Source organism: Pseudorasbora parva, chromosome 2 (genome assembly GCF_024679245.1).
Source record: "Pseudorasbora parva isolate DD20220531a chromosome 2, ASM2467924v1, whole genome shotgun sequence".
Lineage (NCBI taxonomy): Eukaryota > Metazoa > Chordata > Actinopteri > Cypriniformes > Gobionidae > Pseudorasbora > Pseudorasbora parva.
In genome coordinates, this window is record NC_090173.1 from 29,560,593 (window position 1) to 29,577,920 (window position 17,328).

Below are 17,328 nucleotides of genomic sequence, written 5' to 3' on the forward strand. Positions count from 1 at the left end.
ATTTCGGGACTAAATCGCTCGATTAATTTAGTGTTACGATCTATTTATAATTTTTTTGAAGCGTCAAAGTGGTCGTTCAAATATAACATTTTTATAATTTGTGTTCCGATGAGGAAGTCTTGGGTTTGGAGCGACATGAGGGCACATGATGCGGCTCCACAAGTGTTTCATTAATAAATAATCGGCTTCTCGAGAAATCCACTTAGCCTAGAAGGAATCCCCCCTCATCTTTCAAGAGATAAGGACAACGAGCATATCTCCCACTCACAAACAAACAGAAGTAGCACACGAAGGGGGCAAACTTGCCTTTTCCAGGTGAAGCCGCGCAGGGTGAGGTGAAGGTGGGGAGATACTTTACCAATACTCTATACGTGAGGGGGCAGGACTCACAGGGAGGAGGAGGAGGAGGAGGAGGAGGTTTATCAGATGGTCTGTCTGCTTTTGAGTCTCTATTGAATCTGACGTTCTGCTCTGCGCTCTCAAATGAGAAACGACTCCCACCAAAATCGCAACTTTTTTTGTTGCATCACAAGCCCAAAAATCGTCGGATAAACTTTGGTCGGATTTAAAATTGTTCAAAGTGGTTTCGTGCTGGTTTTGCATCGTTCATTTCTTGTGACTGCGTGCAACTTAGGCTGGAAGTTTTCACTGGACTGAAGTCATGATGTCAGATATCTCAGTCAATGACCATCTGGAGGGGATATTGTCTGATTTCGAGGGTAAGTGTGCGGGTTCATTCATTTTAATTTATAAGTCATATATGGACCTGTGGGAAACTTTGCAAGTGATTATTTAAAAATAAAGTCTATAAAATATTTTTTATAAATAACTTTTTTTAATAAGGTGCATATGTAAATTGATGATATAATACGAATTCAGAAGTAGCCTACTTAATCTTATTTTAGAACTTTTTAAAAGTATATTTTAGTCTATTTCGCCATGTCATTTATTTATTTATTTTTAAGAGTATGAAAGTTTATCTGAAGTTTTCTTAAGAAGAAAAGCAGTAGGCTACACTGTAAAGCATATCCACTGGTGTTCTACTGTTATTATCCTGGTATTATAGCATCTTTTTTTACACTGCAGTGCAGAGCGTCAAGAACCATCTCCACAACCCTCACCACAGCCATGTCCACTATTGAATCTGACACACATTTCTCAGGAAGAGAGGCACCCTTTCCAATAGATCCGTCATGGACGGACACAGCGGGAACTGGAGAACAATAGTTTCCCTCAGTGTTTAGACAGGTGCTGATGTGAAGAGGAAAAACAAATTAGTTCAAGCATTTAGAATAAAACACCAGCTATTATTATATTTGTGTGCTATCTGGAGACAGTCGTTGGCTGATGAAGAGCTTTAGCTGAATTGGTAAAAGTTGTGGAGCTGTTTGTCGGGAGTGGTAGATGCTTCAGCAGAAACTCTTTCTTGAGAGGACTGTGGCAATTACACGTGATGACAGCGAAAATTGAGGTGTCTTTTGCTAAGCAGTAAACAAATATGTTCACTGGGTGTGTTCCTTCCAGAGCTTGAATAGAACCACAGTTCTCAAAGTTTTTTCAATGCGTTAAACTAAATCACTTGACATGACATTTCTGTCAGTTGCACTGAACTTTTATTAAGCTTTTAAAAAGGACTATGACTTGAGACAAGAAGAAATTAGATTTAATTAGAAGATGTGATCATCGCCCCTTGCATGTCCCTTTGAGGATGGATGTGAAGGCATAGTGTTCTTAGCGTTGGCTATTCCATTTTTCTCCGATTCATACCCAGGCCATGTGATTCCTAATAGCAAATGCAACAAGAGAGATATTACATTCTTTCAGTTTTACCTCAAACCAACTAATAGGGTCATATCCGAACAAGAGACCAGTGTGCCGCCATGTGCTTGAGAGAAGATAGACAGAACTGCTGTTCATGCTGAGAAAAACGCCTCTTGGAATGTTGTGGGACGTATAGTGAGATCCTTGGTTCTTTCATATGGCCATTTGTGGCTGAGAGCCTGTGAAACTTTGTCAGCCATTTCTTATCAGCAGAAGTTTAATTGTAGGCATGAACTTTTGTGATCTATAGAGATGTCTGCTCAGCGGTTGACGACGGATGCATTTCCTGTAAATGTGAATGTGTGGAAATGAGGGAAAGGCAAAAAGAAATGTCCCCCCAAAAAACAGCTTTAGCCTTCCTGTTGTGTAATTTTAGACTGATCCATTAAATATGGCATATTCTGTATCTTGAGGCTATATTTTGGATCAAGCATAGCCAGGGTCATATGCTCCTGAATAATGGTACTGAGTCATTAAAGTCTACATTAAAGGGTTAGTTCACCCAAAAAAATAAATCTATGTCATTAATGACTCACACTAATGTCGTATCTAAGTGTATGCACACTATACTGTCCATGTCCAGAAAGGGAATAAAAACATCATCAAAGTAGTCCATATGTGACATCAGTTAGTTCATTAGAATCTCTTGAAGCATCAAAAATACATTTTGGTCCAAAAATAACAAAAACTATGATTTTATTCAGCATTGTCTTCTCTTCCGTGTTTGATTTCAAACCTCAAATAAAGATTCAAACGGTTATGAATCAGTGTATTGATTCATGATTCAGATCCCCAATTTCACATGATTTCAGCAGTTTGACACGCGATGCAAATCGTGAATCAATCCGCTGTTTCATGACCGTTTGACCGTTTGAATCTTTATTTGAAGATTGAAAACCAAACCTGAAGAGAAGACAATGCTGAATAAAGTCGTAGTTTTTGTTATTTTTGGACCAAAATGTATTTTCGATGCTTCAAGAGATTCTAATGAACTAACTGATGTCACATATGGACTACTTTGATGATGTTTTTATTCCCTTTCTGGACATGGACAGTATAGTGTGCATACATTTAGATATGTTGTAGGACTAAATCTAAAATATCTTAAACTGTGTTCTGATGATGAACGGAGGTCTTATGGGTGTGAAAACATTAGGGTGAGTCATTAATTACATAAATTTCATTTTTGGGTGAACTAACCTTTTCAAACAAAGGACGTTGGTTTTCATTGCTTTTTCTTCCTATACATTCCTCAGAGCATTATAACAGTCATAGAATACAGATTGAGGAGATATAGGGGCCCTGGTAAAGCCTTGCTGGATAAAGAAGGCTAAGCTTTATGGCCTATGTGAAATATCGATATGGTGTGTCTACCGGTATGTGTGTGAGCACTACTGGGGAAGAAAACAAATTGGACTGCCAAGTTAAGTTTTTTGAGTACATAATTTCACCTAACATAACACACAAACTGACCTTGAACTTCAACTCTAGAAATGTGCCATTTAAGGAAAGACTTAACCTTGTGATGTCATTTTGAGTTATCTGTTCTTTCTGCTTTATTTCTGCTATTATTTTTCTTGCTTATTTAACTTAAAAAAATGAAGTGCATGTAAACTGTGGCACCAAGCTTTTTGATGCCACATTTTGTTATGTCAGTCAGTCATATATACACTTCTAAATCTGACATTTGGCTGTCTGACAAAACAGTTTATTCTTACTTAATATTTCTAGAGTATATGTGTATAAATCTTAGTTTATGGAGGTAATGGAGGTTTACTATTAAATTATGTTTAATGGATTCTTTCTATCTCATAGTTTGATTGTTATTTCTAAAAACAAGTCTACTCAAGATTAATCATATGTACAAGAGTGTCTAGCATTAAAGGGATAGTTACCCTAAAAATTTAAATTTGATGTTTATCTTACCCCAATGACATCCAAGATATAGGGGACTTTGTTTTTTCAGTAGAACACTAATGAATATTTTTAACTCACACCGTTGCAGTCTGTGAGTTGTAAAATGCATGGTAACACAGGAGAGTATGAGAACTATAAGTGTAAAACAAAAAAAACATGCATATAAAAATCCATATTAAATCCTGTGGCTTGTGACGCCACATTGATGTATTAAGACACTAAACGATCGGTTTGTGTGAGAAACCAAACAGTATTTATATAATTTTTTACCTCTAATACACCACTATGTCCAACAACCTTCAGCACGGATCACTTCCAGGAAGTGAGGTCAATCAATGTCGTCACGAGCCGCTTAATATGGCTTTGTCTGTTCATGTTTTTTTTACTCTCATAGTTCTCATCTCATGTGTTACTATTCACATGCATTATACGACTGACAGGCTGCAACGTAAAATTTTCCTTTTTGGGTGAACTAATCCCTTTGATCAACTTTTGTTTGCCCGTTGATCATTGTTTAGAAGATGTATTGTTTTTGAAATATTTCTCTTAGAACAGATACTACAAAAAGCTGCCAAGTTAAAATTAGAAAGACACGGAAATCTGGCAGCCAAACACAAAGTGGCTCAGGCATGTTTATGTAATTGTCTATATAATTGCCTGACAGTTGATACCACGCATAAGGTATATGTGGACCGAAGCAAACCAAATGCCATTATCAGCCTTGAGTTCTTTTGTTGTTGTTGTTTGTTTACTATTTATTCCCATTTGAAACATTAGATACCAAATCTGAAATGGTAATGAAAGCACACTGGTGTTAAATGACACATGCTGTTAGACTGGATCAGTATGATGGAGGAGCTAAATTCAAAAGTGTGAAAGTTTTTCATGGCCCGCAGGGGGTGTGAATTCAGCGCCTTATTCGCATCGCGGCAATGCTGAAAATGGCAGCTCGGAATTCAGCTTCCAGATGTGTCTTAGCAGAGGTGGTCCGAGCTACGTCTGAGCTATGTGCTTAGGGTGGTGTTTCAAGGGGTCGTCTGAGAATACCTGTGAGGAATGTGATGGTGGGGGATGGAGAACCACAACAGGCCCAAACTTGCCCCCCATACCCACCCCCCCAAATCAAAGTATACTGTCCCTCCTTAGCTGCATCTCTAAATCTTTCCCTCAAAGGGCTATCAGATTAGGAAATAACCCACATTTATTATTCTGGAAATATTGGTTGTTGCTGACTATCTGTATGTGATTTAACAGAAATGTCTTGGGTAGATATATACTTGCATCAGTGACTGTGTGGTGTCCCCTTGACCTCCCCCACCTTTCTTGTTTACTTCTCAATCATCCCCAGGTCTTTCTCTGTTTGCCTTGCAGCCCACACCATAAACGTTAGGTCCAAAGTAGCATGGCAGCTAGTGTCGTAAAATAATGAACCGTGTGATCCTGAATCTATGGCTCGTTTTACACCTGGTATAAGGCTGCGTTTTGCCTGATCATATTGAAAGTAGATGAGGGAGACACATACCCATATACACCTGACTTTCAACCACTTTAAAACTTAAATATCTGTCCTGATTTCTTCGATGGGAGGGACTATAAATGTGTGGGGTTTTTTTCCAGATGTTATCAATTTAATTATGAACCCGCACAGAAATCACAGGAAAACATACAGAGATCAGTTTTCAATGAAATTCAATGTTGTTTTGAATCAAATTGGCTTTCACTGAATGAACAACAACATTTGAATATCAAAATGTTATTTTGTGTTTCACGGGAAAAAGAAATACATGCAGGTTTGGAGTGAAATAATGTTTATTTTGGTTCAACTGCCCCTTTTGATCATATTTCAGAAACCAATGGGTTTGTTTAGCCCATGAGTCAAAAGGACCCAAAATGTAATAAAGGGAATGTCAACAGTTTCTTCCACAGGAAGCTTATAATTATCACAGGAGGCATTGACATCCATCCCGTTTCCCAAAGAGCCATAACATGGAGCAAACAGTCTCGATCCAGAGGCGAGACAAGGTTTAGCTGTCAGGAAAAAGGGAACAGAGAGAAGGAGCTTCTCAGGTTCCTCTCTTTTATCAGATTGTGCAGGCATTGTGCTGCTCCATGTGTTAACAGAGAGGATTAAACTGCAGCAAAGCTGAGAAAAAGAATATTGAACAGCGCAGAGATGGTGCGCTCGGCTGCCGGCGTAATTATTTCCTGAGCGTTTGACAGGGTGCCAGTAATTACCTGATACCAGCCCCTTTTTATCTCAGTCAAAGGGTAGTACAAGTTTACACTTGCATGTGCTGCACCGTAAAAAAAAAAGCTGTTAGACTGTGCCCCTTGGTTTGCTGTTCCTCACTCACTTTGTGTCTTTTCTTTCAGTTTCTGTAGTCCTGTAAAGTGGTGTGTACTTCTTTGCTAAAGTGCACTTCCAGAGAGTACACACTGCTACTTTAACCTTTCCTCCATTGCATCAAATGGCACCCTAATGGTGTTCTTCTCATATTAAATGACTTCTGAGGTGCTGCAGACAATGACATTGTGTGTAGCAGCGATACACAGGCGGCCTTACCAAGGGACTTGCTGCTGGAATTCGATTAGGCCTAAACTTTCACAGCTGTGAGTATGATGATGGGCGAGCTTAAACAAAGGGTCCGTGGTCTCCTCACTGTAAAAGAGGGGGCTGTTCCTGCATGAAATCTGATTTCATTTAGTGCCTGTAGTCTTCTTGACTCTAATTGGTAGCATACCCTACAGGAGGACAGGCAGCCTCTACTTCAGCCCTGCCCCCTGCCGGGCGAAGATAAAATCAGGGCTGCTGGGCGAGATGCTAAGATAGCTTCACACTGATATCTGCTTGTTTATACAAGGCAGCACCTGAAGAGGTTTGAAAATATGATAAGTTGCATAAGTTTTGCATCTGACATCATGTCATGGTACCAACATTTTTGATATACCAAAGATGACGTGCAAGCTGTGATAGTGTGCAATTACAAGCACCTCGTGGCATCACACCCTAGGCAGATCTAATGGTCATCACATGGAATGATGGTGTCTACATGAAATACTCAAGTTGCCACTTCTAATTGGGTCTGCCACAGAGCCGTCAGGACATTTGTACTGTTTGCCACTGGAATTCTCAGTCATGGTGAAGGGCTGTTGTAATCCAAGCCTTCAACCCCTGACACTGTGTCTTTGAATTGGCCCTTTGTGCAGGAGGAAAAGCCACTGCCTTTCACAAAGGGAAAAGGTCGGAAAGCACTGTTTGCCTTCGGCTTTTGTGTTGCAGCTTCTGAGAATGAGGGGATTATACAGTGTCACTACAATTTACATGCTCAAGGTGTAGACTTACCATTCAGCCCCACAAGAGACTATTTCCACTGTCTTCATGTACCTAACATTTCCTTAGCACATGTTTTTAATTGAGAAAATGTCATGTTGCTTTTAAAGTTGATGTAGGGGTGACATGAAAAGCTTCAAAATGTTCCTAATCATGTTTTTCTTGTTTTCTAGTAAAAAATTGCATCAACATATTGTTTAAAGAATAACATTTACTTAGAGGAAAAATGCACAAACATAATGTTAATGTTTTCATCAACCGTATCTAGAATATAAGGGTTTTGTTTGTTAGTTTATCTAGTCTTAAGTATATTTATAATTAGGTTATATCTCAATACTGCTGAATTATTGACTTCTTTGTATCAAAAGAGTTACATAGATTATCAATGATGTTTGTGCCGTGTATAAATATTTCTGTCTAACTTATCCTACCAGTCCCAATGTCTTAAAGACTAACAAAACATAACCTTGGTGCCAGAAAAAAGCATATTTGTTCACAGTAGTTATGTCACCCTCAAAGCAAAATTGCACAGACACCAGTGTAATTATGGCTTGGCCCTTCAAAATCTGTCTGACTGACATCCATTCAGTGAGGGCTCCAGGCTGCCCTCACCGTGAAGTGTATCCTTTTAAGGTTTTTGTGGCTCTTTATATCAAATACCGGAAATGATTGTACTGGCTGATTTATCATTTCTATCACAAAAGAAGTCAAAACTTTGATATATTATCAGTATTATCACAAATTTAGAAATGTGTTAACTGAAAAATAATAGCCTAGTGTTTTCGAACAGAAATGTACCCTTTGCTTAAGTATAATTTAACTCACCACATTTTATGTTATATAAATTATTCATTCAATTCATGCAAGCCCTCAAGAGTGTTTTGTAACATTGAACATTAATCAAATGTGTGTTCTCTTTCTTTTTACAGCTTTGAAGAGGTCATTTGATATCGATGATGTGAATGAGATCCCCACATTCTCCCCCACATCTTCCGTCACATCTCCCATCAGCCCAAGTGCAATCCTCAACAAGACAAATGATGTGAGGAGTCCAGGGAGCCAGGTGTCTCCTCCTTACCGCTCCAGGATTAGTATCAGCTGCAGTCCTGCCCAGAGCCCTGTTATGAGAAATAGGATGGTGTCCAGTCTCTCCTTTAACCGAGGAATAGTGGAAAAGCCCACTATCAATGCCAACTCTGGGATCAACCGAGCGGCCTCTTTTCAAAACAAATTCAACCCCAATGGCTTCATTTCATCTTCAGGTCCAGGAAGTGACAACGACAGTCTCCATAGCTCCTCTTCCAGTCTGGAGTACCAGGCATCTTCTAAACTCAGCTCCTACACAAGCCCTCCACAGAGTCCGCTTGGTGTTGGGGAATTCAAGGCCCAACGTTTAGACAGTCCTGCACTGAAGAAGTTCTCCTCCCACGGGAATATGTTTCATTCAGAGCTAGAGGGTCCTCTGGTCATTGCAACTGAACCCATGGGTATTAGCCATGGCTCCATGCCTTCTCTGGACCTCCAGATGGAAAATGCGGGAATGAGACGAGTGATTTCTCCTGGATCCCGATTCACAAATACAGGTCCACAGTGGAGCACAAGTCCCCATAATATCCAGAACAGCAGTTCCTTTGCAAGGGACTCCTCTCTCAACAACCAGTCTCCTAAACCTAAAGATCCAGTGCGCCTCAACAAGTTCCCTCTTGACCTTGACAACCTGGTCTTCAAGTCTCAGATGGACTCTCTAGGAGCACCTAAACCACCTCCAAGAGCCCACACGTTATCCAACAATCCCATTATCTCGGAAAGTCCCTCTGCATCCATCAGCAGCTTGGACAGCACCGACCTGCCCCTGGCCCACAACAACAACAACAACAGCATTGAAAAGAGAGAGCCCATCCCTCCTCTCGGAGCTATCCCAGTGCCTAATATCAGTGAATCTCCTGTGTTGCTGTCTCCAGCCCAGACTCCTCAGTTCAACATAGTCTCTAAGCCCCAAGTGGTCCAGGTGGCCCCTGCCTCACCTTTCCCATCAGGAGATATTGAAAAAAACAATGATATCGATCAGGACGATATCCATGCCAAAGAGAGTGTGGGTTCCATATTACAGCGGATTGCCTCTTTCTCCAGAGGGGAGACTAAGATGCCAGTGTCTGATCCTAGTCTGGTCATCCCCCTGAGTAATGGCATCAAGAAATACTTACCTGCAATACAACGCAAGGAGCTCAAGAGATCTGAAGGTGAGATGTAGTCTTTAATATTTCAGTTCAGTTCTTCAAGTCTTAGTAGTTAATCAATGGGGCTGTTAAAGCTGACTGGAAGAACAAGGTCAGTGCCACTGGTTGTTATGCTATGTGCCATAAAAAAGATTTTATGTTGGTTGTGCACTTTAAAATGGGAGGTATGCCCTTTGTAAAGAATATGATTAGTTAAGTAAACATAACTGTGTGGTTCTAAATTTGAAGAACTTTACTTGAAGTGCTGCTGTCATCACAGCTGTCTTTCCGCACCTAACTGACATACTGTAGCAAAAACAGTGACAGGAGAGAAGGAAAAAAAGACACAAAAAAGAGGAATTCCTGGCATATCAACAAATAGCTGAGTGCAAACGGTGATAATAGTTCAGGGGAGCCTGTCATCACTACCTACCCAGTAAAATGATCCCTAGCAGACATTGCTAAGTCGAACAGTGCCAGAGGCTACAGAATCAGAACCTTATACAGTTAAATTTCTCAGGTGTGTCAATCTCTGCTACAATGATCTCACCCAATCCAGAGACGCCTACCTTACTTAGCATTGGGATTAGAGCAAAACAGACAGGTCTTGGAGTCTTGGCACCATAATTATGTTCTTATGTATGGCTTTACATAGCAATTGACAATAATGAATTCAGAACTGAGGCTTAGTGATTTCAAAGGCATCAGGGTGGAATGTATATATAGTTAATATATAGTTCATATAACCGTCAGCATGGCTATCACATATTGACCCATTTGCAGTGTCAAATAGCTATTGAGTCAGGACTCTTTAAAGTACATTTACCTTTACAATTATTAAGTTAGTAGATGCAAAGCAACTTAAAAGCAAACGCTATTATGTTAATCCAAATTCACCACTTAACTTTTTGAAAAACAAATTTCTAGATGACAAGAGTTGCTAAAGCAGGATTAGTAAGTAGTGGGGTGGGAGGGGACTGGTATGATGCATTTTAACAGCCATCGGCATTGTAAATCCTGTAACATTTTTTATGTACATTTACATTTAAAAATTTTGCATGTACATTTATTATACTATACTTTATATTATATTACCTTTGCATCAAATTACAAAAAAAAAAAAAAAAAAAAAAAAAAAAAAGTTAATGCTGTATCTCTCATTCAACACTATAAAAGTTTACCCAACTACAAAGACTTCTACTTCTGAGAAATACGGATATGTGAAAAGGGTCAATAGTAATGATAATGATGGGGTTAGGTGTCTATAAATGGTGGTTGCTAACATGTAATGAGTTAATCATTGTGTGCTACACCTCTGTGTAACTTTGGCAAAATAGCAGTAAAATGGTGGTGTCTGCATGTTGGATTAAATTGCAATATGTTTGATATTACTGTGGTGTTCTACAAACTGTAATGAATTTGGAATATTTCGGACAAAAATACATACTGGGAAAGCTGTGGGTTTGATTTTAGTCTGACCAGAAATGAGTTGGGGAATTTTCATCTCCACATGTTGTATATTTACCTCCTCCAGTTGTTTTCCCCTTCGTCTTCATTTCCTGGGGTCATGTTGCAGAGAGGAAAGGGGTGCATTTCCTGACCTAAGAAAACAGAGAGCATTGAACTGGAAGGAATCAGTGGCTACAACTATGTTTGGCCTCATAGATCCTTCTTGTATAGCTTATTTAGCAGCACTGGTTGTGCATCTCATGAGTAAGCTAACATCAGGGTGGGCGTCTTGACATCTGCACAGATTCCAGGCAGCCAGCCCCCATGCTGAAACATCTCTGAAACATAAACATGACTTCATTTACTAAGTGATTTATAATTTCCAGTGTCAAAGTTTGTAAGTGTGGCAAAATGGGTGCCGCCCTAGGCTTGTACCTCAGGCTGAAATGTGTTGTTTTCTGTTTGTCAGATGGTTGAGCTGTAAAGGCTGCGCAGATGGGTTGGGATGGTTGTACCAGTGGAAGTCTGGGATGTGGGTGCTGTTTATGTCATGCTATCTGCTTCAGGCAGTGTTTTTCAGTGGTTCTTTGGTGTCTTGTTTTCTTTATTTTTTCCCCTCAACATATCTGGGCGCAGTGCGTACAGATGCAGCCCTTTCAAAAAACCAATGGGAAATACCCGCCCATGTTTTCATCATGTTCCATGTGCATTATGACTTGTTTTACTTTTTGAAATGGGAGTATATTTAGGCCTCACGTCATCCACCCCTCATTGAGCTATTTGTAGACCATTTGCACTGTTTCCTGTGATAACAAGGAAAGAGATTATTCACTGTTGAGGCCAAACGCATGACATGCTCCCAACTGCGTTTATAGCTGTTCTCCTGGGACAACAGAGTTTGCCAGTTCAGTTATGCTGTCAGTAACGATGCTAATGATAATGCCATAAGCTGGCTTATCATGATAACTTGAAGTCAATTTTAATGGGGGTGGATACAATCGCTTTCGCTGCTTTCAGATTTGCATTCTATAAGAGTATGTACTTCATTTGATGAAGAACTTGCTTATCAACTCTTAAAAATGGCTTGCCATGGTAATTCCTGTTATTTTCCATACAAGGGACAATACCAGTGTGAAATTTTGTAAGTATAAGTAGGGTAAGTAGGAAACATTATGAATAAAACTTACATAATAATAACGTTCCTTATTATTAAAGTGATGTCTGCTTAGCGTGTGATTGACTTTTGAGAACATCACACAATTGATATTTTCTTTTGTTTAATTTTTTTGTTTTATTAGAAATTTAATTTAAAATTTTAATCACCTTGTGTTATTGTGTTGGCAGTTTTGTTCATTAGATGCATACTTCAGAGTAAGTTGTATGCTAGTGTGTTAATCCAAATTTATATGCGAAACTTGTTTTTTATTTGTGGAATACAGATGTTCTAGAAAAATTTCTAAATCGTGTAATTGTTTTTCTGCATCAAAAATAATGAACGGTTCTGGTGAGCATTCCTCCAATCTTCTATTGGCCAAACCAAACTGATAGCCCCGCTCCCAAACTCACATCATTGGTTGAGCCACTGTGCCATCATGGAATGTTTGGAATTCTCAAATGAGCAATGGTTTGATAGCACAACACCAACAAGAATAGCAAAAAATAATAATAAAATGTTTTAATGAACATTTCTCCCATCTTCTATTGGCAGTCTAAAATGATAGCTTATACCCAAGCTCACATCATTGGTTGAGCCAGTGTTGCTATGCTGGGCTGGTCGGAATCCTTAAACAAAGAACCAGGGATTGATAGCAGCTTAGAGCCACTGTTTTTACACTTTGAATTATTATCATTTATTTTTTAACATATTGCTTACTTAAGGTCTATTCATCAAGTTGGAATGAAGAACTCATTTCAGCGTCAAAATTAAACAAACAAAAAAACACCCACCTTTTGTTTATTTTGTATGTGCTGCTTTTTGTAGTAGGCTACTTATGACGTAACCATTTGTACAGATCTTGATGAGGCAGACTCAACTACGTGTATTGTTCCTCGCAGTCTAATGCTAATATAGGTTGCATATAGAAATATATATATAATGTTCTGCTAATGCATGTAAACTGCTTAAATTATTTTTCTATCCCTCCCTTCTGGTCTAAGAGTTTGCTAGTAAAACAAAACATGATAACAAAAACAGCCAAAGGGCTGTCCTCTGCTCTCTTCCTCTAACTGAGAGAGAGAGTGAAATCATCTTTGAAGCTGCTCATAAATACAGCAAGACCTCCTGAACAGACGACGGATTCTCTACTGAGACCGCCACAGCTACTTATGTGGTAAAATAAAGCATGTCTGCTGTCTGCTGATGTGCAGATGAGTTGCGTTTCTTTTATCACAACGACCTTAGAAGTTCCTCACATATCCGGAGTGTAAAATTCCATTAACCTTGTTATTTCTTCATATCTGTCGAAGTGCTGCTTTCTGCATTTTTACAGTATTGAAATCCAGGCAAAATGAAAGACCATTTCCATATAAGTCTCTCTCTCTCCTTTCTCCTCCCCATCTCCTAGGTCTTGCCATCATGTCTCCACTTGTCTGATGAAGGCTGAAAGCTCTTTGGTCCCTTTTACAGCACAATTTATTCTGGATCTAATGACAATGATTTAGGGAATAAATTCTTCCCGAGCAGATGTTTAAGGCCACCCTCCCATTATCCCCTCCAGCTTAGAGAGAGAACAAGAGAATGCTTGGCTTTGCAGAAGTTTATCGCCTTTCTTTGAGTTAAACAATTCAGTTACTTTATCAATTTCTGCGTTGTCGTACAGTCAGTCCGGCACAAGTTATTTTTTTCTGAATCTAGGATATAATTTCTATAGTGTTTGCTTCTTTCAACTTTTAAAGGCTGTTTATGGTCCATTCTTGGTGTCATTTCCAGTCATATCACAGCTTATTTTGTATTGAGAAGGAAATGTGTTTCCTTAGCAGATAAGACAACATTAACAAGCAGCGGTATTCTTATCTTAGGCCCATAGAGGTGGGTCAGTAATGGGATTGACTTGCCTGTTTACCAGAACCTGGTTCTTTTCTCTGAGAAAGATTTTGATGTCTTCTCCCAGTTTAGCATAATTTAGCTTGCTGTCATTGATGATTTATTACCTGTGCATGCTGTCTGAGGCATTGGAGAGATGAGCACTGTTTATGGGTTTTGCTGGCATTGTGTGTGTGTGTGTGTGTGTGTGTGTGTGTGTGTGTGTGTGTGTGTGTGTGTGTGTGTGTGTGTGTGTGTGTGTGTGTGTGTGTGTGTGTGTGTGTGTGTGTGTTGCCATTCCAAAACAACCCAGTATTTAGTCTAGAGGAGCTTTTACAAATTACCAAAGCAACCTTCAGGTACTGCCTGTGAGTACAGTTAAATATGATAGCACTCATTTCCATGAGAGGAATATATGGCCCTCTGGGTCACATTTGACCTCATCTAATCCTCGGAGCAAGCAAGTCAATGTTGATAACTGAATGACAAGCTTTTAAATCTAATGCTTGGCCTCACATTCATCAGCTACATTTTAAAAAAGGATAAAGATTAAGGAAAATCCAAATTTTAAGGAAAAATTGGTTCAGATATCAGGTCTCTTCCTGTTTAAGGCATGAAGATTAAATTCAGCCGTGGTCAGCATTCTTTACAGAATAAGCGAGGAGTACCTGCAACAGAATCTGCTGCCAGAGAATTCCTGCGTAATGCTCCAGAGATTTCACATGCACCTTTTTCACAAAGTTCTAGACCTCCTGCCCCTTGCAACGGTGCTTATGAAATATTTTGGCTAATTTCATAATTCTTTGAGCTGCTTCATGCTTTACTATACAATTAATTGCATACTAATCTCTGTTCTGGGGATGAACCAATATTAATAAATTACATTTTCTTTTGAGTTCACAAAACTGACACATTTGAAGTAATCTGAATCGGTTTCATTGTTTTGAGTTTTAAGATACTTGTTTATCTTAATTTAGACTAACTTAAATTAACCAACACTGGGCTCAGTGGGCTGGGATTTCTATTTCCCAGCATGTTTTGCCATGAAACTTGATGTCAAAATTAAAGTGTTATTTTATATGTTGTTCTGTTCAAGATTTAGTAGTGTTTAGTGTTATGTTGTTATATGTTATGTTATATGTTATATGTTATATGTTATGTTATGTTATGTTATGTTATGTTATGTTATGTTATGTTATGTTATGTTATGTTATGTTATGTTATGTTATGTATGTTTTTTTTAGGGTTAGCATTATGGTGACAAGTGGAGCATAAGCTTAGTTTGAGAACAGATATGTTAATATGTCGTTATATTGCTGTCCTCAGTCAGCAAGTGCTATGCTATTCTACTTGCCTATTTTTTACTTTAGTACTTTTTTAGTTTTGCGAACTTTGGGTTTACAGTGTACATTTAGCCATCACAACATATGAATAACATAAAAATAAATGACATCAGGTTTGCCCTCCATTCTTATTTTGGAGTAAGCCTGATGTGAATGAGTTCATATCAGCTGCCCGTGGGGCTTCATATCTGATAAGATAAATTAGGATGTTTGGGGGGGAAAATTGGTAATTTGAAGGGTTTAATTAATTCTTAGTGGAAAAATATTTCCACCCTGAGGGAAGTATGCACACATCATGAGTTCAAATGTTCAGTGGTGTCGACGGTCTGTGCGGGGAGCTAACCTTGTTGAGTTCAACACAATACACAGATAACAACAAAGGACAGGTTTATTAACCTGATATTGTGGATGCAAAGGTTCTGTGTTTTTTTTTACTCTTTAGACAGGGGGAGCTTTGTTAAATCTGGCTCGCTTCCTAAACAAATAATGCCACAAGTACTTAAGAGTAACATTAGTTATACTGACATTGTATTCCAGCTGTATAGAATTGTGGTTTCAGTATTCATGAATAATTTGAATGAAGTCTCAGTGGAGCAGAAACAAACATGTTTCATGCAGCTTATATGGATTATCCAGTTTTTGTACCAAAGTTTGTTTTTTCACTAAAAAGTAAACTTTCTTTTTGACAGTGTGATCCAACCCAGCTGGTAACCTGATGTCTGTTTGCATATGATATGATATATGTTGTCCATTTAATAACGAGTGGTATATTGTCTCGAACAGCCAATCGGCTAATGGGCTGTGCACAGAGCTCATTCCAAACATGTGACAGGGAGTGAGCACATCATTCAGGTCCTTGGACAGAATTGCTGATTTAGAAAGTGCCAGCAGTAATGCATGGCAGCTGGTTTGGGGCGTTTTCGATCTATCTGTGTTTTTCCTCTGGCGAACAGGCACAGTGATGGGGGGGCTCAGTTTGGAGTTTATGATTTAGCATGAGGGAAAAACCTGTTTCTGCTGAGAATTTACTTCTGAGACTTATAGGTCTTTCTACAGATAAAGATATAATTAGTCAAAGAATATCAACAATCTGACAGCAAGTGTCCAATATATTTTTATGTGATACATGCATAAATTGTAATTGTTTTAAAAGGATTTCATTTATGAGAGGCTGCACACCTTGAAAGTGTTGCATAAGCCTGTTAACCGTTTCCTTGCCAAAAGTTGCCAGCCTTTTTAGGATTATTTTAACAAATCTTCCATTTCCCACCAGAATTGTATTATTTTTTGTTGCATAAATATCTTAACTTGCTATATATAAAAAAAGAACAGATCCTCTGCTTAAAAAAAAAAGAAGTACAATTTTGTTTTTTGTTTTTTTGTCAAAGACTAGGTCCAGTTCAGTACAAAATATAGATGAAATAGATTGCTTCCATTAACACCCCTAAAGCTTCACAGTCCTAAACCTCATCCCGTGTGGACATTTTATACACTGTAAAACATTTCTAGTGCTTTCAACTAATTATTATTTAGTAACTAGTTCCACAGATTTTTTACGTTCACTCAATTTCGTTCTAGAAATTGTTACCTGAATTAATATTTTTTAATTGGCTCAAACTTGACTTCAGCATTAAAATGTACGTTTGCTCAATTATTTTTAAAGTTAATTGAATTAATAATTTTTAGTTGGCTCAAACTTGACTTCAACTTTAAAATGTACGTTTACTTAACCTGTTTTTATAATTAATTCAACTAAAACGTTTTAATTAGGGGTTTAATTTTTAAATGGTTTTAATTGTTACTAGAAATTGCAGTGGTGGAACTAGTTACAACATGTTATAGTGAGGATAAAAACAAATTAAAGCACATTGTATTATCTGCATTTATAACATTTGGCATACAAACAATACATTTTCATAAGATTTAATTTCAAATTTCAAAAATGACCAAAGCCTGTGTCACTTTTCTATAATGTCTTTAATGCACCTTTAGTTTTGAAAATACACACACAGTCAAAGCAGATACAGTGGAGCATTCTTGCTACTTGTCAGTGTTTCAGCTGGAAAAGGGATAGTTCACCAAAAATGAAAATTCTATCATCATTTACTCACCCTCATGTTGTTCAAATCCTGTACAATTTTCTTTGTTCTGCGGAACACAAAATCAGATATTTGGAAGAATGTTTGTAACAAAGCAGATGGAGCAACCATTTACTACCATAGTATTTCC

The 17,328-nt window shown here is 38.3% G+C and overlaps 1 protein-coding gene across 1 annotated transcript in view; it reads left to right on the top strand.

The window, feature by feature from the left end:
* Positions 1–430: 430 nt before the first annotated feature.
* Positions 431–17,328, top strand: part of septin12 (septin 12) — a 98,207-nt gene continuing 81,309 nt past the window's right edge. Inside the window, exons 1-2 of the mRNA XM_067414915.1 lie at positions 431–719; positions 7,999–9,309. Coding sequence (XP_067271016.1) covers positions 662–719; positions 7,999–9,309 — 1,369 coding nt within the window. The 5' untranslated portion in view covers positions 431–661. The remainder of the gene's footprint in view (positions 720–7,998; positions 9,310–17,328) is intronic.